At 38.8% G+C, this 24,613-nt stretch overlaps 1 protein-coding gene and 1 long non-coding RNA gene across 2 annotated transcripts in view; one reads left to right on the top strand and one right to left on the bottom strand.

Moving 5' to 3' along the window:
* Positions 1 to 516: 516 nt before the first annotated feature.
* LOC116737911 lies at positions 517 to 17,341 on the bottom strand. Its single transcript, XR_004343257.1, has 3 exons — positions 17,170 to 17,341; positions 15,403 to 15,504; positions 517 to 553 (listed from the first exon to the last, which is right to left on the bottom strand). It is a non-coding gene; the product is annotated as an uncharacterized LOC116737911 (long non-coding RNA).
* Positions 10,238 to 24,613, top strand: part of VSIG4 (V-set and immunoglobulin domain containing 4) — a 39,087-nt gene continuing 24,711 nt past the window's right edge. The window contains exons 1-3 of the mRNA XM_030304613.1: positions 10,238 to 10,428; positions 16,242 to 16,598; positions 17,337 to 17,618. Of these exons, the coding sequence (XP_030160473.1) occupies positions 10,374 to 10,428; positions 16,242 to 16,598; positions 17,337 to 17,618 (694 nt within the window). The 5' untranslated portion in view covers positions 10,238 to 10,373. The remainder of the gene's footprint in view (positions 10,429 to 16,241; positions 16,599 to 17,336; positions 17,619 to 24,613) is intronic.

Below are 24,613 nucleotides of genomic sequence, written 5' to 3'. Positions count from 1 at the left end.
TCCAGGAAATAACAACAGCTAATGAGCTGATCAAAAAGGATTTAAATAATATAACAGAAAGTGAATTTAGAATAATAGTCATAAAATTAATCGCTGGGCTTGAAAACAGTATAGAGGACAGCAGATATTCTCTTGCTACAGAGATCAAGGGACTAAGGAACAGTCAAGAGGAGCTAAAAAGCGCTTTAAGCGAAATGCAAAACAAAATGGAAACGACAACGGCTCGGATTGAAGAGGCAGAGGAGAGAATAGGTGAACTAGAAGATAAACTTATGGAAAAAGAGGAAGCTGAGAAAAAGAGAGATAAAAAATCCAGGAGTATGAGGGGAAAATTAGAGAACTAAGTGATACACTAAAAAGAAATAATATACGCATAATTGGTATCCCAGAGGAGGAAGAGAGAGGGAAAGGTGCTGAAGGGGTACTTGAAGAAATTATAGCTGAGAACTTCCCTGAACTAGGGAAGGAAAAAGGCATTGAAATCCAAGAGGCACAGAGAACTCCCTTCAGACGTAACTTGAATCGATCTTCTGCACGACATATCATAGTCAAACTGGCAAAATACAAGGATAAAGAGAAAATTCTGAAAGCAGCAAGGGATAAACGTGCCCTCACATATAAAGGGAGACCTATAAGACTTGTGACTGATCTCTCTTTTGAAACTTGGCAGGCCAGAAAGAATTGGCACGAGATCTTCAGTGTGCTAAACAGAAAAAATATGCAGCTGAGAACCCTTTATCCAGCAAGTCTGTCATTTAGAATAGAAGGAGAGATAAAGGTCTTCCCGAACAAACAAAAACTGAAGGAATTTGTCACCACTAAACCAGCCCTACAAGAGATCCTAAGGGGGACCCTGTGAGACAAAGTACCAGAGACATCACTACAAGCATAAAACATACAGACATCACAATGACTCTAAACCCATATCTTTCTATAATAACACTGAATGTAAATGGATTAAATGCGCCAACCAAAAGACATAGGGTATCAGAATGGATAAAAAAACAAGACCCATCTATTTGCTGTCTACAAGAGACTCATTTTAGACCTGAGGACACCTTTAGATTGAGAGTGAGGGGATGGAGAACTATTTATCATGCTACTGGAAGCCAAAAGAAAGCTGGAGTAGGCATACTTATATCAGACAAACTAGACTTTATATTAAAGGCTGTAACAAGAGATGAAGAAGGGCATTATATAATAATTACAGGGTCTATCCATCAGGAAGAGCTAACAATTATAAATGTCTATGCACCGAATACGGGAGCCCCCAAATATATAAAACAATTACTCATAAACATAGGCAACCTTATTGATAAGAATGTGGTAATTGCAGGGGACTTTAATACTCCACTTCCAACATTGGATAGATAATCTAGACACAGGATCAATAAAGAAACAAGGGCCCTGAATGATACACTGGATCAGATGGACTTGACAGATATATTTAGAACTCTGCATCCCAAAGCAACAGAATATACTTTCTTCTCGAGTGCACATGGAACCTTCTCCAAGATCGATCAAACACTGGGTCACAAAACAGCCCTTCATAAGTTCACAAGAATTGAAATTATACCATGCATACTTTCAGACCACAATGCTAAGAAGCTTGAAATCAACCACAGGAAAAAGTCTGGAAAACCTCCAAAAGCATGGAGGTTAAAGAACACCCTACTAACGAATGAGTGGGTCGACCAGGCAATTAGAGAAGAAATTAAAAAATATATGGAAACAAACGAAAATGAAAATACAACAATCCAAACGCTTTGGGACGCAGCGAAGGCAGTCCTGAGAGGAAAATACATTGCAATCCAGGCCTATCTCAAGAAACAAGAAAAATCCCAAATACAAAATCAAACAGCACACCTAAAGGAAAGAGAAGCAGAACAGCAAAGGCAGCCTAAACCCAGCAGAAGAGAAACAATAAAGATCAGAGCAGAAATAAACAATATAGAATCTAAAAAAACTGTAGAGCAGATCAACAAAACAAAGAGTTGGTTTTTTGAAAAAATAAACAAAATTGACAAACCTCTAGCCAGGCTTCTTAAAAAGAAAAGGGAGATGACCCAAATAGATAAAATCATGGATGAAAATGGGATTATTACAACCAATCCCTCAGAGATACAGAAAATTATCAGGGAATACTATGAAAAATTATATGCCAACAAATTGGACAACCTGGAAGAGATGGACAAATTCCTGAACACCCACACTCTTCCAAAACTCAATCAGGAGGAAATAGAAAGCTTGAACAGACCCATAACCAGTGAAGAAATTGAATTGGTTATCAAAAATCTCCCAACAAATAAGAGTCCAGGACCAGATGGCTTCCCAGAGGAGTTCTACCAGACGTTTAAAGCAGAGATAATACCTATCCTTCTCAAGCTATTCCAAGAAATAGAAAGGGAAGGAAAACTTCCAGACTCATTCTATGAAGCCAGTATTCCTTTGATTCCTAAACCAGACAGAGACCCAGTAAAAAAAAAAAAAGAGAACTACAGGCCAATATCCCTGATGAATATGGATGCAAAAATTCTCAATAAGATACTAGCAAATCCAATTCAACGGCATATAAAAAGAATTATTCACCATGATCAAGTGGGATTCATTCCTGGGATGCAGGGCTGGTTCAACCTTTGCAAATCAATCAACGTGATACATCACACTAACAAAAAAAAAGAGAAGAACCATATGATCCTGTCAATCGATGCAGAAAAGGCCTTTGACAAACTCCAGCACCCTTTCTTAATAAAAACCCTTGAGAAAGTCGGATGGAAGGAACATACTTAAAGATCATAAAAGCCATTTATGAAAAGCCCACAGCTAACATCATCCTCAACGGGGAAAAACTGAGAGCTTTTTCCCTGAGATCAGGAACACGACAGGGATGCCCACTCTCACCGCTGTTGTTTAACATAGTGCTGGAAGTTCTAGCATCAGCAATCAGACAACAAAAGGAAATCAAAGGCATCAAAATTGGCAAAGATGAAGTCAAGCTTTCGCTTTTTGCAGATGACATGATATTATACATGGAAAATCCGATAGACTCCACCAAAAGTCTGCTAGAACTGATACATGAATTCAGCAAAGTGGCAGGATACAAAATCAATGTACAGAAATCAGTTGCATTCTTATACACTAACAATGAAGCAACAGAAATCAAATAAACTGATCCCATTCACAATTGCACCAAGAAGCGTAAAACACCTAGGAATAAATCTAACCAAAGATGTAAAGGATCTGTATGCTGAAAACTATAGAAAGCTTATGAAGGTAATTGAAGAAGATATAAAGAAATGGAAAGACATTCCCTGCTCATGGATTGGAAGAATAAATATTGTCAAAATGTCAATACTACCCAAAGCTATCTACACATTCAATGTAATCCCAATCAAAATTACACCAGCATTCTTCTCGAAACTAGAACAAGCAATCCTAAAATTCATTTGGAACCACAAAAAGCCCCGAATAGCCAAATTAATTTTGAAGAAGAAGACCAAAGCAGGAGGCATCACAATCCCAGACTTTAGCCTCTACTACAAAGCTGTCATCATCAAGACAGCATGGTATTGGCACAAAAACAGACACACAGACCAATGAAATAGAATAGAAACCCCAGAAGTAGACCCACAAACGTATGGCCAACTCATCTTTGAGAAAGCAGGAAAGAACATCTAATGGAAAAAAGACAGCCTCTTTAACAAATCGTGCTGGGAGAACTGGACAGCAACACGCAGAAGGTTGAAACTAGACCACTTTCTCACACCATTCACAAAAATAAACTCAAAATGGACAAAGGACCTAAATGTGAGACAGGAAACCATCAAAACCCTAGAGGAAAAAGCAGGAAAAGACCTCTCTGACCTCAGCCGTAGCAATTTCTTACTCGACACATCCCCAAAGGCAAGGGAATTAAAAGCAAAAGTGAATTGCTGGGACCTTATGAAGATAAAAAGCTTCTGCGCAGCAAAGGGAACAACTAACAAAAGTAAAAGGCAACCAACGGAATGGGAAAAGATATTCGCAAATGACATATCGGACAAAGGGCTAGTATCCAAAATCTGTAAGGGCTCACCAAACTCCACACCTGAAAAACAAATAACCCAGTGAAGAAATGGGCAGAAAACATGAATAGACACTTCTCTAAAGAAGACATCCGGATGGCCAACAGGCACATGAAAAGATGTTCAACGTCGCTCCTTATCAGGGAAATACAAATCAAAACCACACTCAGGTATCCCTCACGCCAGTCAGAGTGGCCAAAATGAACAAATCAGAAGACCATAGATGCTGGAGAGGATGTGGAGAAACGGGAACCCTCTTGCACTGTTGGTGGGAATGCAAATTGGTGCAGCAACTCTGGAAAGCAGTGTGGAGGTTCCTCAGAAAATTAAAAATAGACCTACCCTATGACCCAGCAATAGCACTGCTAGGAATTTACCCAAGGGATACAGGCGTACTGATGCATAGGGGCACTTGTACCCCAATGTTTATAGCAGCACTCTCAACAATAGCCAAATTATGGAAAGAGCCTAAATGTCCATCAACTGATGAATGGATAAAGAAATTGTGGTTTATATACACAATGGAATACTACGTGGCAATGAGAAAAAATGAAATATGGCCTTTTGTAGCAACGTGGATGGAACTGGAGAGTGATGCTAAGTGAAATAAGCCATACAGAGAAAGACAGATACCATATGGTTTCACTCTTATGTGGATCCTGAGAAACTTAACAGAAACCCATGGGGGAGGGGAAGGAAGAAAAAAAAAAGAGGTTAGAGTGGGAGAGAGCCAAGGCATAAGAGACTCTTAAAAACTGAGAACAAACTGAAGGTTGATGGGGGGTGGGAGGGAGGTGAGGGTGGGTGATGGGTTTTGATGAGGGCACCTTTTGGGATGAGCACTGGGTGTTGTATGGAAACCAATTTGACAATAAATTTCATATATTAAAAAAAAAACAAAAAAACAAAGTACTTGAAGTCCTAGAGATAGTAATCAGACAACAAAAAGAAATAAAAGACATCCAAATCAGTAAGGGAGAAATAAAATTTCCACTATTTGCATATGACATGGTATTCTACATAGAAAACCTGAAAGGCTCCACCCAAAAACTTCTAGAATTAATACATGCACTCAATAAAGTTTCAGGACACAAAATCAAAGTACATAAATCTGTTGCATTTCTGTACACCGATACTGAAGCAGCAGAAATTGAAATTAAAAAATAAATCCCATTTACAACCACACCAAAAATAACAAGATATGTGTGAATAAACCTGACCAAAAAAGTGAAAGATCTCTACTATGAAAAGTATAAAGTGCTAATGAAAGAAACTGAGGATCAAACAAAGAAATGGAAAGACATTCCACGCTCATGAGGGACAAATACTGTCAAAATATCTACACACTATCCAAAGCAATCTACACATTTAATGCAATCCCTATTAAATAACACCAGCATTTTTCACACTGATAGAAAACTCCTAAAATTTGTATGGAACCACCCACTCACATCAAATACCTTAAATAGACAAAGCAATCTTGAAAAGAGAAAAACAAATCTGCAGGCATCAAAATTCCAGACTTCAAGTTATATTGCAAAGCTTTAGTGATCAGCACAGTATGGTACTGACACAAAAAATAGACACATACATCAGTGGAACAGAATGAAAATCCCAGGAATGAACCCACAATTATATGGACAGTTAAACTTCAGAAAGCAGGAAATAATATTCAATGGGAAAAAGACAATCTATTCAACAAATGACGTTGGGGAACCTGGATAGCCACATGCAGAAAAATGAAACTGGACCACCTTTTTTACACTATACACAAAAATAAATTCAAAATGGATAAAAGACCATTTCATTGTATTTCAAAAGATGTGAAACAGGAAACCTTAAAAATGCTAGAGGATAACACAGGCAGTAACCTCTTTGACATCAGCTGTAGCAACTTTTTTTTTTTTAATTTTTTTTTCAACGTTTATTTATTTTTGGGACAGAGAGAGACAGAGCATGAACGGGGGAGGGGCAGAGAGAGAGGGAGACACAGAATCGGAAACAGGCTCCAGGCTCTGAGCCATCAGCCCAGAGCCTGACGCGGGGCTCGAACTCACAGACCGCGAGATCGTGACCTGGCTGAAGTCGGACGCTTAACCGACTGCGCCACCCAGGCGCCCCTGTAGCAACTTTTTTGTATATGTCTACTGAGGCTAGGAAAACAAAAGCAAAAATAAACTATTGAGATTTCATCAAAGTGAAAACCTTCTCCATAGTGAAAGAAGCATTTAACAAAACTAAAAGGCAACCTATGGAATGGGGGAAGATATTTGCAAATGGCATATCTGATAAAGGGTTGGTATCCCAAATATTTAAAGAACTTATAAAACTTAACACCCCCACAAAAATCTCAACACTGAAAAAATCCAATTTAAAAATTGCAGAAGACATGAACAGATATTTTTCCAAAGAAGACATCAAGATGGGCAACATACACATGAAAAGATGCTCAACATCACTGATCATTAAGAAAATGCATTTCAAAACTAAAATGGACTATCACCTTACATCTGTGAGAATGGTAAAATCAACAACACAGGAAACAATAGGTGTTGGTGAGGATGTAGAAGAAGTGGAACCCTCTTGCAATGTTGGTGGAATGCAAACTGGTGCAGCCCCTCTGGGAAACAGTATGGAGGGAGGTTCCTCAAAAAGTAAAAATACAACTATCCTATGATCCAGCAATTGCACTGGTAGGTATTTACCCAAAGAATTACCAAAATATTAATTCAAAGGGACACATGCACCCTTATTTTTCTAGAGCATTATTTACAATAACCAAGATATGGAAGCAGCCCATGTGTCCATCCCAGATGAATGACTAAAGAAGATGTGGTATTTATATACCATGGAATACTATTAAGCCATTAAAAATAATGAAATCTTGCCATTTGAAGCAACGTGGATGGAGCTAGAGAGTATTATGCTAAGTGAAATAAGTCAGGCAGAGAAACACAAATACCATATGATTTCACTCATATATGGAATTTAAGGAACAAAACAAATGAGCAAAGGAGAAAAAAAGAGAGAGAGAGATAGGCACACTATGAAACAGACTCTTAACTATCGAGAAAAACTGATGGTTCCCAGAGAGAGGATGGGTTAAAAAAATAGGTGATGGGGATTAAGGAGTGCACTTGTCTTGATGAGCACAGGGTGATGTTTGGAGCTGTTGAATTACTACATTGTACAACTGAAACTAATATAGTGCTGTATGTTGACTAAATGGAATTAAAATTAAAACTTAAAAAGTAATATAATTGTAATATATATAATATATATAAATAGTATATATTTTTATTTATATATATCATATATATAAATAAAATTATATAATATTTTTATAATATAAAAATGTTAAAAATAGAACTACCCTAGGATCCAGCAATTGCCCTACTGGGTATTTACCCAAACAATATAAAAACATCAATTTGAAAGGACATATGCACCCCTATATTTATAACAGCATTATTTACAATAGTCAAGATATGGAAGCAACCTAAGTATTCATTGATTGAGGAATGGATAAAGAAGATGTGATATATATATATATATATATATATATATATATATATCCACAATGGAATATTATTCATCCATAAGGAAGAATGAAATGTCCCTTGTCACATGCAGGGACATGGATAGAGCTAGAGAGTATAATGCTAAGTGAAATAAGTCAGATAAAGACAAATACAATATGATTTTGCTCATATGTGGAATTAAAGAAACAAAAAGAAAAACAAGCAAAGGGAAAGAGAAAGAAATCTAGAAGCAGACTCAATTATAGAGGAGAAACTGATGGTTACTAAAGGGGAGTTTGGTGAGGCAGCGTTAAATAGGTGATGAGGATTAAGGAGTGCACTTGCTGTGATGAGCACCAGATGTCTTATGGAAGTGTTGAATCACACTATTATCCACCTGAAACTAATATAACACCATATATTAACTAAATGGAATTAAAATAAAAATTGGAAAAAAAGGAAAGAAAACAATATTTTTTTATTAAATATGTCTCTGTGCTTGAGGGGGAAAAAAGAAAAGAGCAACAGAAGAGACATAAGAGTAAGTACAATACCCACCATGAAAGTACCAAATGATATAATCTAAAAAAAGTGCTTAGTACAGTGCATGGAAGAGTAAATGATCAAGAAATATTAGCTATCATTGTTATAGTCGTTATTGTATGTATGGTGTAGTTTGATTTTTAAAAATCAGAAACTACATAAACATCAAGTCTAATAGCGCTCATGTTACAATTGGGGAAGCTGAAGTTCAGATTTAACTTGCTCAAATGCTCAGAACGAAGTAGATGCAGAACTAGGCCCTTCACTAGGCTTCTTGACTTCCCCTTCAGTGTTCTTCTCAGGGTTACTGATCTCAACTGTAGGACAGGAATTCTTCCCCAGAGAAAGGCTGTGCATGTTTCCCAGGAAATTTCTTTATCTTCACATCTATAAACTCCTGAGAAGAGGCAAGAGGCAGTTCAAAAATACACTTACCAGGGACCCTGGGTGGCTCAGTTGGTTAAGTATCCAAACCTTGATTTCAGTTCAGGTCATGATCCCATGGTCATGGGATTGAGCCTCATATCAGGCTCTGTGCTGACAGCCCGCTTGGGATTCTCTCTCTCCCTCTATCTCTCTGCCCCTCCCCAGTTCTCTCTCTCTGTCTCTGTCTCTCTCTCTAAAATAAATAAATAAACATAAAATAAAAACAGTCACCAGGCCAGACAAATTAACACCAGTTCAATGGGACATGGATTTTTGGTAGGCTCTTCATCAGGAAAGACTGTAAAGGAGAGGTGTGTGTGTGTGTGTGTGTGTGTGTGTGTGTGTGTGTGTTGGTAGTGGTGGTAGGGTATTAGTTCTAAAATACAAAAGGAGGGATCTCCAAAATTCAGGGTTCGTTGTGTGAGGACCCAATGGAAATCAATGACTGGAAGTTCAAATGAGGTGGACTGAACCAAAAATCAAAGGGCAACCATACAAGAGGGATTGAATCTGGGAGGCAGAGGTGCCTGACAGAATTCCATGAAATAATAATATTAGACTCAAGAAATGATGGAGTCTCCTCTTAGCCTTTGTCAAGTCCCAAATCACCTGTATATAACTACCCCTTGGCAATCATGTGTAGGAGATAATGTTTGTCCTTGGGGTCTTACTCACCATTTCTACGAAGTTCACCCCTTCTCTGATCAAGGCCTCTCTTATCCTTCCAATCAAAAACAAAAACAAAAACCATAAAAGCAAAGGCCGAGGTTAGACTTTACTTATATTTTGGTATGAATTTATTGGATGTGTTTCTCCTTTTGAAGGTGTTTATATTTTCAAAGCTTGGTAGACTATGAGCAATGCCAAACCTAAGGGTAGACTGCTGGTGAACTTACAGTTGCTCTGGGGTCTATGAAGAGAAGCAGTTAAGCTTGGAAGCTTAATTCCTTTCTCTCTTGCTAGTCATAGACATGTAGCAATTGAAAATTATTGAAAAGTTCAGCCTAATAGAGCATACCACTACAGGTCAATGGACAAGTACACCGGATGTTAAACTCAACTTTCCCTTAAATAAATAAATAACTAAACAAACAAGCAAACAAACCCTAATGAGCACTAATGGGAATATTTACCACCAAAGAAGTGGAGCTATTGGAGGAAGTGATTCAAAAAGCTTCCCAAAGGTGAGACATAGGGATATATATCTCCATAACGACTTTATCCATGGGCTTGCCAATTACTTACGTTTTGATTTACAGAAATCTCTTTCATACACTTAATCTCTTGTACTCTGAAGCCCACAGGCACCCACTGCCAACACTCTGTTCGTCTGCACAGGCATATCAGGCAGGAGTTAAAGGTATGACTGCTAAATATTGCATAGGCCAGTAATGTTGATCTCTCCTCCCTGGGCCTACCAGAAAGGAAAATATCTCTATAGTAGAGGGAGAAAACTCATACCCAAAGGTCATCCCCAGCCTCAGAGTCTTGTGGAAGAAACACAAAATAAATACATCCTGGGAGATCAATGACCAGAAAGCCTTATTGGCTCCAGGGAAAGTCAAATCAATACCCTACCAAGGGGAGGAATTGCTTCACTCACCCTGAACCCCCAATCCCAGGCAGGGGAGGGAGGGCGTACTCACATGACTTGTGCTGAAATAGGGAAGGAAGGAGAATGTGAGATGAGACTGGGAGTCCAAGTGAGAGATATAGAGAAGGAAGGGAAGTAAGCAGGCACAGAAGCTGACAGCCATCATAAGTTCAAGCCTTTGACAGCAGGAGGCTGGAACAAAGGAAAAAACTGTCTAAAGCTGTGATGAGGCTCTTACTGGACCTCCTGCTCCTGGGCCACCTAACAATGGTCACCTATGGTAAGGAAGGAAATTGCTATCTGGCCGCTACTGCTGTCACAGGCAAAAGTCTGGGGTGTGGGGATTGAATGGTTACTGAGGAAAGCCTATTCCTGCTGAATAGGTGAGTATTCTCAAACAGTGCTACAGACTCTCTCAGTTTGGGGCAGCTGAAGACTACTGAAGAAGCTAGAAGGTAAGTTTGGGTAGAAATTAAAAAGGATCCTCTCGAAAATTTCCACATGATTTTCTAGTACTTGTCATATCTCAGGGACATTAAGAAGGTGCCCAATGCCACCCAAATCCTTCCTCCATCTTCTTTCACCTGAAATTCTGCCATTATACCTTAACTCCTCTATTTCTAGGTCTTTATCCCTCTTAAGATACAGAAGCTTCAAGGAAGGAATGTTGTCCAAGAGTTATATAGGACCTTAAAAGTAATCTAGACCCATTTTTCATAGTTATGAACAAGTGCTCAAAATATCTGTTTACATAATTCCAGACATTGAGAGTTCACCACTTCCCCAGACTATCTAGTCTGTGTAAGAGTAGTTCCAAATGTTAGAAGTTCTTCCTTGTGTTGAACTAAATCCACTTCCTTGTGACTTCCATCCTAAAGCCCCAGCTCTATTTCTTGGATACACAAAGAACATAGCTACTCCCTTGATGTTGTGACAGCCCTTTAGAGTTCTGAGGACAGACACCATGTCCCTTTGATTTATCTCTTCTCCAAAATAAACAAGCCCTAGCTTCTTCAATTGCTATTCATAGGACTTGGTGGTTTCTTACCACCTCTTGCGGTAGCTCCTTTCCCTGTGAATATGGCCCAGTTTGTCCAGGCTACTTGGGGGAAATTAATGCTGGATATATATCCTAAAAGAAGTCTGGCTGTCCCATAGAAGCATTATTTCCTTGGGTATTCCCCCATTCTCATTTATATCCCTGAGAATCGAGATAGACTTTTAGGTAACTAAGCATGAGTAATAGCTAAGTGAGATCCAAGATAGGGCAAATCGGTTCTTGCTGCACCTCTGCTTATTCCATATCTTTAGAGGGAGAGGATGGATGGATGTTAGGTTGGTGTCCCTTTGTTGTCAGAAAGAACTCAGTTTTTCATAACAGACTCAAATTATGCTAATCTATCCTGGGCCTTTGTGACCCATCAAATTCTAGAGCCTCAAAGCTAAAAGAGATACTAAATCAAGTTACCTGAGAGGAAAATAATGTGCTCCAGGCCACAGAGCATTAGTGGCAGAATTAATTTTCCTAAATAATAGTGCTTTTTAAAAACAGCAATATTTCATCATCTGCCAGGTTTTAGAGTACACCTTTCTACCTTCTCCAAATCTGTTGTTTTCAGCGGAGACTTACAGAAGCAGGACTGGGGCTCAGAGTAACATTCTGTACATGTTAAAGTTAAATTGTGTGTGTTCACGTGAGTACTCTCATGTATATTGTTCCTTCTTCTGCCTGTGAGGTCCTCTAGACATGGAAGCAGAACTTCCTTTTGTATGGAGTGTTTAACACTATAGATCTAGAGCTCAGGACATACTGAATGGCCAGTAACACCTTCCCTCTTCCTGGACCTCAGTGTTTCCAGCCTACTGTACAGTGATTAGATCAGCTTGGCTGGCCTCATAGGGCCTCTAGGGGCCAGAATCAGCTGCTGGGTCAAAGACACATGTTGAAATAATAATGATAATGATAATAATAATAATAATAATAATAAATATTTTCACTTTATAAACATTATAAACATTTTATTAACAGCTATTATCTAAGCCAGGAGGCAACCCAAGAGAGGGAGAGAGGCCACACATGGGGGTGTGGGGTTATGGGAAGATCCTACTCTCTGTGTGATGGTGAGAGGAGGAAGATTTAAAAAAGGACCTAAAATTGGCCCTATAAAGGAACTCTTGCCCAGAAAACTAAGTTTTTCCTTTATTTAGGACTATTACACGGGCCCTGCATTTTGCTTTTCTAAGTCCAGTTCCTAGAACAAGTACTGTCCCCTGTTTCTCAAATTAAACTCTTTTCAACAAAGCCCCTTGAGTCAATGCCTAGCCCAGGTCTTTCTCCTGTAGAGGGATAATATTTAGAGAAAATTCAGTTTTTCCCTGAGAAAAGAGAGTAAGACTCTGAAGGCCTGGGAAACGCTTTTCAGAAAATAGCCAGCAGATGGAATTTTTTTTCAGCAAGTCAAATCAAACAACTTTAAACCATGTCAAGTAAGGGGTTACTAATTTCAGTTGTGGCTAGTGGTTTAATAAGGTAAGAAGGCAGTGTAGCATCCAAAAGCCTTTCTTCTAAGCCCGTGGGCCCAGTTCAGCCCCTGCTTTCTGTGTAACTTTTAGATAAGCATCTTTCTTTCTCTTGGCTTGCCTACATGTACCATGAGGAAATGCAACCAAAAGCCCTTGCAGCTATGCCATTCTAGAAGTCTCAAATTCTATACTGCCTGGTACCTCAATCCCTGTCAAAGCAAGTGCTTTGCCATTTGGTGGTTTTCACGGATCCATAAAAGGCAGAGCATTTCCCCAAGAGGTGAGAGTTTCCTGAAATAGATTTTCCCTACCTAGTCTTCCAGGAAAGTCATCTATATTGCTTAATTTGATCAACATTTCACATTGGCTTCCAAACAAGTCCTGTTGCTATTTATACAGGCTACTTTATCCTTTCTGGCTCCTTACAATCCATGGATGGCCTATTTCCTGCTCATAACTTGGTAGGCTCCCCCAGGTTGGTGAGGGTAGCCGCTTACCTTCTCATGTGCTAACTCCTCCTTCAGGTCATCATTAAAACTGAAAATGATATAATCTAATTAATCTTTCCTCTGGAGAAGACATATAGAGGACTTCTGTAAGATAAGAAGAATCAAAACAAATATGAAAAGTTTCTCTTGAGGCATGAGACAGGACTGGCAATTATCTACCACCTACTGAATGCCATCCATCATGCTAGGTGCTTTCACACCTAAAAGCTCATTTGATCTTCAAATAGCCTTGAATGGAAGGTTTATTGTTATCTCCATTTTATTGATAATGACCTGAATCTCAGACAGGTTTAGAAATTTACTCCAGGTCACACAGAGACATGGTGACACAGGTCACATGTTATGATAGACCTTGGACTTCGATTGGTGTTGTTCTTCTTACTACATCATGCTGTTATTTATTATTCTCCTGATCTCATTAGGTGCTTCTATTAACTGTTTCTCTAGGCTCTCTGAGAATCACAAGGAAAGCTGGCAGGTGAAAGTCAATTCTATTGAGGTTACCTTCACTTTGGAGATCAGAGTACATAATGTACAATGTCTTTTGTGTGTGTGTGATGCTCTATGCCTACCATACACTCTGTCGTTGTGCTACTAATGAAGCAGGAGGAAGAGGGGAAAACAAGAAAAAGAAGGAAGAAGAATAGAAACCAGATGGAAGGACAGGTTGAAGGTAGGAAAGAAGAAAGGAGAGGGGAAGAAAAAAGTAAAAGGGGAAAAATATGTAATTCTTAGAACTATTGTTTCTAACTCTGTCCCATGCCCTTATTCTGGAATGTGGAAGTAAAGCCCAACCAATTCTTTTTTTCTTCTTTTTCTTTTCTATTCTTTTCCTCCTTTGTCTTCTTTTTTTTTCAAGTAGGCTTCATGCCCAGCATGGAGCCCAAAACACGACTTGAACTCACAACCTTGAGATCAAACCCTGAGCTGAGATCAAGAGTCAGACGCTTAACTGACTGAGCCATCCAGGTGCCCCAAGCCCAATCTACTTTTAGAAGTGACTTTTAAGATTGAGAAATTGAGATTGGCTATTCATATTCTTGACAGACCACAGTGGGCTCTGTGAGATAACCCAGGAAGTTCCCAGAAAGGGTAATGTAAGCCAGGCCTTGCAGTTCCCTAAAGTCCCCCGAGAAGGAAGACATACATACATACATATAGACAAAGGCATGTTCAGCTGTTCCAAATGTCCTCACAGCAGAATGCTGCTTTGTTGTCCAGGAGAAAAGTGTGAGAATGCTTTTCAGAGGAGGGGAGACAGATTTGGGAGAGCTGAAAGATTATTGGGAAAGAGCACATTAAACTGAGAGGCTCAGATGGTTTTCATGGGCCTTAAGGCCCCATATGTGTGTTTGCAAGTGACACGTGTGTGTTCATGATGATGATAAGCAGTATTTGCATGCATATGGAGGCCTACACTAGCAATAGCACAGTGAAACTCACCACCGTCTGGTGATAGTTCACCACCAGCTAGAAAATGTAATTATTTAACTTCCATTTCCATTACAATTAGTATTGAACCATCTAGGATTGGAAGGTACCTTAAAGAGTAATACTGTCCAAGACATAAACAAAGCTCAGAATTTCCCCCTGACAACTTAGTCCATCAATAAACAGATATGGATAATTATAAAGCTCATTTTTAGGGCAAACCAAAATCCACCCCTATTATGCTCCCATTCATGGGTCTGAATTCTGCTTCCTGAACAATCTGAAACCCTCCAGAGAATATGTGGTGGATTTAACAACATGGACTCATGTTTGTTTATTCTTTTCTACTCAAGGCTTTTATCTTGTCCAAAATATGCTAGTTATGCTCTAAGAATCTCTGCTGAGGGCAGAGACTAGAGACTTGACTTTAGTCTCCCCACTGATAGAAGCCCTGGTACTTGGCAATAAATTCTGGGAGGATGCCCCCATCCTGTCTTCCATCTCTTTGACTGAAGCCTGGGAATCTGAGCTACATAAAAGGCTTTTATTCAGTTACATCTCAACAGTTTCAAGCTCATTCTTCTAGTACAGACATAAAGAAATTGTCTAAATACAATCCCTCACTCTTGGTCAGATTTAAGTAAAACACAAAGTCCTCAAAATACAACTTTATGAATGGAAATTTCTAAAGGGAGGTGATGGCTCTCCAACACCCCCAACTTGCCTTCCCCATGTTTCCTTCCCCAGCATTCCAAGGATCAATCTCCTTTTGTTCCTACTACCATCCTTACCATAGCCAGCTCTAGGATTTTATTCATATCCTTTTCCTCTCCAGACGTTTTTCTCTCCATTACCCCTCGGGATGGGATTTTCCAATGTACCTTTGGTGAAACCTAAGAGAAAGCAAAAATAAAGAAAAAGAAATAAGGAAAAAAGTCAGGCTTTTAACTGCAAGTTTCAAAGTTAACAATAACTAATGATTTTATTAAACAGGAATACATTTCACACATGTTTCCACCTTCAGAGTTGCCCTTTTCAGCAACCTTCCTCCCTTCTAGAGAAGAGCTTAGGGACGGGGACCCAAAAACTGAGCCCTTCTGTGGAGCAATGGGGAGTAAGCAGGGAATATGGCCCTTTCTTTCTTAGTCCTGAAGCCCCCATATTTCTCCAGGTACATAATTACATAATAAAATATCCCAAACACAGCTATTTAGCATTTGCTCCTACACTTCTTTTGGAAAATGTTGAAAGAAGCTTTTTTTAATAGACTTACAGAATTTCACAGTTTGAAGAATCCTTAGAGATCATTCCATTCAAACTCTCTACATTATAGATAAGAAAATGGGTCCTCATGGTGAAAAGTGACTTACCCAGAGTCATCTCACAGCAAGGTAGTGACATGAAAAGGACTTGAAACTGAAAAAAGCTAACGTGTTAAGAGCTTTCCTTCTGAGAACAGGTTCTGATTGATGAGAAGGCTGGCAGAGAACAAAATGACACATCAATATGACAGTATTATGGAAGGAAATTTGAGAGGTGTTTCTCAGAAGCCTCTTGAGATCTGCCACTTCTAGCTTCCAGATGGGTGGGCTATCTATGTTTGCTTTCTTCCTCTGTTTCTTCTCTTCAGGCCATCCCATCCTGGAAGCACCTGAGAGTGTGACAGGGCCTTGGAAAGGGGATGTAAATATTCCATGCACCTATGGTCCTCTGCAAGGTTACACTCAAGTCTTGGTAAAGTGGCTGGTACAACGTGACTTGGACCCAGTCACCATATTTCTACATGATTCCTCTGGAGACCATATCCAGCAAGCAAAGTATCGAGGCCGCCTACAAGTGAGCCACAAGGTTCCGGGAGATGTGTCCCTCCAACTGAATACCCTGGAGATGGATGACCGGAGCCACTACACATGTGAAGTCACTTGGCAGACCCCTAATGGTAACCAAGTGGTGAAAGATAAGATCATTGAGCTCCGCGTCCAGAAAGGTGAGTCACTGTGGGGGGTAGGAAAGCACTAATAGATGAAGGCCAAATAAAGGACTATAATCCTAGCAAACCTTGATAAACCCAGGGAATTTTGTCTACTTGTATACAGACTCTTTTCAGTTATATGTGCTAATCAAGAGAAGTGGACAGGCATAAGATCCTCAGGGTCACCACTCTTATAGTATAATTTAAGAAGTGTTGAAAATGGCTCCTCATCTTCAAATATTTACCCCTTGAAGTTTCCCAGAAGTTCCAGCATCCACACCCTGGTTTCCCTCCTTGGGTTATGGGTCTTAAAACTCATGAAAATGAGTATATCTATCTAATCATAATATTGGAGAGTAACTAGAGGTTGACAGAAAAGCTCTGGGGAAAGGGATGCTGGGGTCAGCCAAGATAAATATTGCTGACTTGACAATTTATGAAAGCCTGCCCTGGTAATCCAAAATTGCCGATAATCCAAAAACTCAATCTATTGATGCCTAAAAAAAAAATCTCTATACATTAAAAAAAAAATCAGTTGATTTTTAATGCCAGATAATCCCCAACCCTAGATAACACAAAACAGTACCTAATCGTCCAAAGAAAGATTTTTTTCTTCTCTTCCAAGTCAAGAGCCCCTTTTAGTTCCCTTTGCAGATATATACTTGTTCCTATACACCGGAAGCATGACTCAGCCTTGTATTCACATATCCTTGTAACTTCTCAGAGCCTCCCCTCTTGTCTTCCCTTTTGCAGTCTCTGTTTCCAAGCCCACAGTGACGACCGGCAGTGGCTATGGCTTCACAGTACCCCAGGGAATGAGGATTAGTCTTCAATGCCAGGCTTGGGGTTCTCCTCCCATCAGTTACGTTTGGTATAAGGAACAGACTGTCAATCAAGAACCCATCAAAGTAGCAGGGTCGAGTACCTTACTCTTCAAGCATGCTGTGGTGGCTGACTCCGGCTCCTATTTCTGTACTGCCAAGGGCCGGGTAGGATCTGAGCAGCGCAGTGACATTGTGAAGTTTGTGGTCAAAGGTGAGCAATCCTTTCTTTTGGAGATCCTTGCAATCACAGTCCTTGTAATGGAGATGTCTTTATTCCATAGAAGACAGTTTGTGTGTGTGGAGGGGGGTGGTGTCCTGGGTTGTGCAATCACAGAGAAAGAAAAATTCTGAACTGATAATCACAAGGCTGGAGACAATGCCTGTCATGTTGTGGGTTAAGAAGACAAAGAGGGTAATGGGGAAAGTGACATTCACTAGGTAATTCATATTTTGCAGACACAATTCACAAGAACTCAGCAGACATTTTATAATTGATTCCCACATCTATCTCATGAGATAGCTATCATCAGCCTAATTTTACGGAAGAAATTGAAAATCAGAAAGGGAAATATATTTGCCCAGGAGCTCACAGCTAGAAAGTTCAAGTTGGAACTTGCATGAAGATGGCATACTCTTTCCATTACATCTAATTGTCTCTTATGTTTGAATCTTTATTAGCTCCCAGACACCCTTTGGAATCTATTTTTGTTGTTGTTATTTTCTTTCTTTTTTTTTTTTTTTTGTATAGTTGACACACAGTGTTACATTAGTTTCAGGTGCACAACATAGTGAATTGACATGTTTATACATTATGCTATGTTCACTACAAGTGCAATTACTATTACATCACTATTACAATATCATTAACTATATTCCTTTTACTGTGATTTTATCCTCTTTTATTTCCTAACTAGAAGCCTCTATCTTCCATTCCTCTTCACACATTTTTCCCATCTTCCCACACTCCTACCCTCTGGCAACCATCAGTTTGTTCTCTGTGTCTATACATATAATTCTGTTTTTTTTAAATTCATTTTTTAGATACCATATGAGTGAAATCATATGGTATTTGTCTTTCTCAGTCTAACTTATTTCACTTACCATAATATCCTCTATGTCCATCCATGTTGTCTCAAATGGCTTGATTGCATCCTCTTTTATGGCTATTTAATATTCCATTGTACATATATACACCACTTTTTCCATATCCATTTGTCTATCCATGGACACTTATGTTGCTTCCATATCTTGGCTAGTGTAAATAATGCTGCAATAAGCATAGAGGTGCATATATCTTTTCAAATTAGTGTTGTCATATTCTTTGGGTAGATTCCCAATAGCAGAATTAATGGATCATATAGTATTTCTACTTTTATTTATTTATTTATTTATTTATTTATTTATTTTTGAAAAGCCTCCATGCTGTTTTTAACAGTGGCTGTGCCAGTTAACATTCTCACCAGTAGTGTATGAGGGTACCTTTTTCTCCACATCTTCACCAACACTTGTTATTTCTTGTCTTTTTTATTTTAGCCATTATAACAGGTGTAAGGTGATATTTCATTTTGCTTTTTCTTTGTTTTGTTTAGTGAGGATTTTTGTTGTTATTTTGTTGTTTGTGTTTGGTTTTGCTTCATGAAATAAAGCCCAGATATCTACATACTGTTTTTTTTTTATACCACCACCCCCTCCCCCCTTCCATCTTCTTCTAAAGTCAAATGAAAGTTCCGGTTGATGTCTCTGATTGACTCTGGTAAATCAAGGTCTGCCTGATTCTTACAGAATTATCCTGGGAGCACAACAAATTATGTACATAAAGGTAGCAGGTTGGGGTTTAAACAGCCATCCCAGCAGTTGTATGTCTAAATGCATCTTGTTGCCTTCCAAGACATCTCCTTGGAAGGGAGGATGTTTATTCCAACAAGGCTGCCATTGCCCAAAACATGTTGGGAACTAACTAACTTTTAGGGACTTATCCTCTGAGCCACCTAAAAATTATTATCCTCAGAAGATAGCTCTGTGTAAGGAAAATGAGCAAGCTGGCTCTCACTCACTATTTGGATTAGGAGATTAATGTTGGTTTGAGACTCCTTTGCTTTCTTGAAAGAATTTATTTCCCAAAGTTGAGTTGTAATGAGTATGTGTGTGTATGTTTTGGTCTGTTAGTTGTTGGGGGAACAAGGGCAGTCTGACTCTTAGAGAATTACATGGCCCAGTTCTCTGAGAGTTGACAAATGGTCAGGCAGAGAGGGCAGAACATGACCAGAAAGTCCAAGAAAGTATACTTCATAAAGTGATAGTTGAAAATTCTCACTTTTCTGTGAGTTAGTTCCTAGCCCATCTGGGAAGGACCTTGCTTACAAACAACCTGTCCATTCCTTATCAAAGTTTATGCTTACAGGCAACAAAGTTGTTAGGCACTATTTACCATTGTCCTTTAGTGATGAGAAAGGAAAATGAGACTCAGAGAAGTTACTCTCAGTCTTGCACCCTTCTCTGCTCTGTGAGCCTTCACCTTCTTTCTGCACCTCAACCTGGTTCCATGATTCTGGTTGCATTTTATCTCTGACCTACATAGCTCTAAATCCTCATTCCTCTGCCTTACACTCTATGCCATTCCTCACTTATGATATAGTTCTGGATGCCATGCCTTTCTTCACATTCAGACAGCTAAGCTTTGATTTTAAAAAATGCAGAGATGGGCACCTGGGTGGCTTAGTCAGTTGAGCATGCGACTTTGGCTCAGGTCATGATCTCACAGTCTGTGAGCTTGAGCCCCGCGTCAGGCTCTGTGCTGACAGCTCAGAGCCTGGAGCCTGCTTCAGATTCTGTCTCCCCTTCTCTCTGCCCCTCCCCCACTCATGCTCTGTCTGTCTGTCTCTCTCTCTGTCAAAAATAAATAAATATTAATTACATTTTTACTGCAGAGATGCTTTGGCCTCAGTTATCAGTTTACTTTCATGTTCTGTGACACCCACTGCCTATCCCCATACTGTTTACCAACTTGTGAATTTTTGTCCCATTCCTGATAGCAGCTGTTGAGAACACTTTTACTCTATTTTAAGCCTCCAGTTCGGCTCTCATAACACGAGAGAATACCCAGATCCGTCTCAGATGTGAATTCTCTCAACTACCCTCTCTGTCTTGACATTTCCCTACCAATTCCTTCTTGGATCAGAGTAAAATATGCCTTTCTCTCCATAGCAAACCCTCCATCTGTGCTTTTAACCTCAGCTAATCTAACTCTCTGACCCACCTATTGAGTCATCACTAACCTCCAAATTATGAAAATTTTAGACCTTTTCATTCACACTCATCCTCTTCAACATCAGTGTAACAGTTGACATTCCTTCCTCCTCAAAGGTCTTTCAAATTCTATCAGCACCACCATTCTCTTCTGGTTCTCCTAAGACCTATCTGACTGATCCTTCTAAGACCCCTCTGCTGGCTTTTCCTTAATTTATCTCTTGGATCATAAATGTTGTCAAAGACCTAGTTTGAAGCTTCGGCAACGTCTTTAACTTCCTCCTCCCCTTCCATTTCAAATAATCATCAATATCACCAAGTGCTGTGAATTCAACTACTGAATCAGCTCTCTTATTAAGCTCCTCTTTTCTTTTCCAATACCTTCATTAGTTTCATCATATTTTTTCTTGAACAATTTCTGGGGAATGGAAATAAGGAGAGTGTCAGTTTTTTTTTTTCCAATCGCCTTTTAAATGACTTCTCTATGTCCATCCATTCACACCAAAGCATCAACTAAATCATCATTTATTGAGTATCTATTCTATGTCATGAGATATAAAATCCATGAGGGTCCAGCAAAGTACTTGGCATATAGGAGGCACTTAATGGATATTTGTAAATGAATAGACAAAATATACCACTCCTTCACCTTCAAAAACCTCACCACACTGTTGTCAGAATTATTTTTGCAAAATTTAGATTGGGCAATGTTTATTCCTTCCTCAGAAACTTTCTGTTGCTCCACATGGACACTTCTACAAAAAACAAAGCCTAAACTCCCTTAGTCTGTTCCCAGACAACCTATCCAGACTTATCTTTCCACATCTGTAACATAAAGTGCTGTTCTTCCTACCTGCAATTTTCTTCCTTCTTCTTAGTCTAAAGAAATTCTATCCACCTTCATTGACATCTTTTTGTCAATGAGATATACTTTGCATACTATAAAATTCAACATTTGAATGAATATGATTCAGTGGTTCAGATTGTTGCACAGTCATCACCATTATCCAATTCAAGAGCATTTTATTTTATTTTTTTTTTCAACGTTTATTTATTTTTGGGACAGAGAGAGACAGAGCATGAACGGGGGAGGGGCAGAGAGAGAGGGAGACACAGAATCGGAAACAGGCTCCAGGCTCTGAGCCATCAGCCCAGAGCCCGACGCGGGGCTCGAACTCACGGACCGCGAGATCGTGACCTGGCTGAAGTCGGACGCTTAACCGACTGCGCCACCCAGGCGCCCCTCAAGAGCATTTTAAACACTCCAAAAGGAACCATCATGTTCTTTAAGCACTCACTCTCATCCTCCATTCCTCCAACCCCTAGAAATCACTAATCTACTTTCTGTTTACTTACCTTAGAATACTTGTCTATTCTGGGTATTTCATATTAATTGAACCATGCAATATGTGACATTTTTTGTCTGGTTTCTTTTACTTAGCATGATATTTTCAAAGTTCATCCATGGTGTAGCATGTATTAGATTTTCATTCTTTTTATTGCCAAATATTATTCCATTGCATGGATATTACACATGTTATCATTCACTCGTCAATTGATGGGAACTGGGGTTGTTTCTACTTTTTTGTTATTATGAATAATGCTACTAGTAGCAATCATGTACATGTCTTCATTTGAATTTCATTTCAATTCGCTTAAGTATATGAGTAAGAATGGAATTTCTGGGTCATATAGTCACTCTATACATATATTTTTGAGTAACTCCTGAACTCTTTTCCAAAGTGGCTGTACTATTTTACATTCTCATCAGCAGTGTATGAGGGTTGCAATTTCTCCTCATTTTTCATCAACTTATTTTGCATTTTATTTATTAAATTATAACAAACTAAGTGGGTATGAAGTAGTATCACCTTGTTACACTTTGCATGTCCCTAGTGACTAATGATGTTGACTATCTTTTCATGTGCTTATTGGCCCTTTGTATGCCTTCTTTGGAGGATAGATTATTCAAATATTTTACACATTATTTTTTATTGAAGTGTAGTTTATTGAAGTATACAATAATATATTAGTTTCAGGTGTACAATGTGGTGATTCAACATTAATAAACATTATGAAGTGATCACCATGTATAGTCTAGCTACCATCATTTACCACACAAAGTTGTTATGTATTATTACATATTATTGACTGTATTTCCCATGTTGTGCATTGTATCCCCATGTCTAATTTTATAAATGTAATTGTGCACATTTCAAAATTTGATTGTTTGCCTTTGTAATTGTTGAGTTGTAATATTGTTTCATATATTCTTAATGCTAGATTATTTTCAGATATATTGTTTGCAAATATTTTATCTCATTCTATAGGTTGAATTTCATTTTCTTGATAGAGTCCTTTGATACACAAAAGTTTTTAATTTTGATGAAGTCTAACTTATCATTTTTTTTTCTTTTGATGCTTACGCTTTTGGTGTCATATCTAAGGATCCACTACCAACGCAAGGACACAGATATTTACTCCTATGCTTTCTTTTCAGAGTTTTAAAGTTATATCTCATATGTTTAGATCACTGATCTATTTAGAATTAATTTTTATATATAGCAGGAGACAGAGGGACCAAGCTCATTATTGTATTCTCTGGTTATCCCAGCACTATTAGTTGAAGAAACTATGCTTGCCCACTGAATGGTCTTAGCAGTCCTGTCAAATATCAATGACCAAAGATATAAAAATTTATTTATGCCTCTCAATTGTATTACATGATCAATATATTGATACAAGTACCACAGTTTTGATTTCTATAGCTTTGTGGTAAGTTTTTATTTTTTATATTAAATATAATTTATTGTCAAATTGGTTTCCATACAACACCCAGTGCTCATCCCAACAGGTGCCCTCCTCAATGCCCATCACCCACTTTCCCCTCTCCCCCACCCCCCATCAACCCTCAGTTTGTTTTCAGTATTTAAGGGTCTTTTATGGTTTGCCTCCCTCCCTGTCTGTAACTTTTTTCCCCCTTCCCCTCACCCATGGTTCTCTGTTAAGTTTCTCAGGATCCACATATGAGTGAAAACGTATGGTATCTGTCTCTCTCTGCCTGACTTATTTCACTTAGCATAATACCCTCCAGTTCCATCCACATTGCTACAACTATATACAATGCAATACTACTTGGAAATGAGAAAGAATGTAGTAAGTTTTTAAATTGGTGAGTTTTCCAATTTTGTTTCTCTCTTTCAAGATTGTTTTTGTTATTTAGGATCCATGGCAATTCCATCTGGAGTTATATTGATCCATATAGGATCAGCTTTTCCATTTCTGCAAATAGGTCATTGAGATTTTTATAGTGATTGAATTTATTCTACAGATTTTGACAGTATTGCCATCTTAATAATATTAAATTTTTCAATCCATGAACATGAGACATCTTTCCAGTTATTTGAAACTTCATTCAACAATGTCTTGTAGTTTTCAGTTTGATGCTTCTCTCCTGCATCTCCCACATCTCCCCCTTTTTCTTTCATTTGCAAAGCTGGAGGGCAAAGACAGAGGCTTGTGAGGCATATTTTTGGCTTCATTGCTGTCCTATTCTCCACACTAGGTATATGCAAAGTAATTAGACAAAGATTAATATAAAACTAACAATCGCAGAAAAGATTAAGGGTTTTATATAATTCATTGGATTAAATTCTGAGATTCGATTAGTTATCTCAGATAGAGAAGGAACACCACAAATCATCTCAAGTTTATTTTTGAATGTTTCATAGATGTCCTTTTGTAATTGAACTACATCAGCAGAGGTGTACCTTGATTAAGAAGGTGCCGATGCGGGGCACCTGGGTGGCTCAGTCGATTAAACATCCGACTTCGGCTCAGGTCATGATCTCACAGTTTGTGGGTTCAAGCCCCGCGTTAGGCTCTGTGCTGACAGCTCAGAGCCTGTAGCCTGTTTCAGATTCTGTGTCTACCTCTCTCTCTGCCCCTCCCCTGTCCATG

The sequence above is a fragment of the Lynx canadensis genome, chromosome X (assembly GCF_007474595.2).
Source record: "Lynx canadensis isolate LIC74 chromosome X, mLynCan4.pri.v2, whole genome shotgun sequence".
Taxonomy (NCBI): Eukaryota; Metazoa; Chordata; class Mammalia; order Carnivora; family Felidae; genus Lynx; species Lynx canadensis.
Note: the sequence above shows the minus strand (reverse complement) of the source record. Positions and strands in the feature narration are given on the sequence as shown.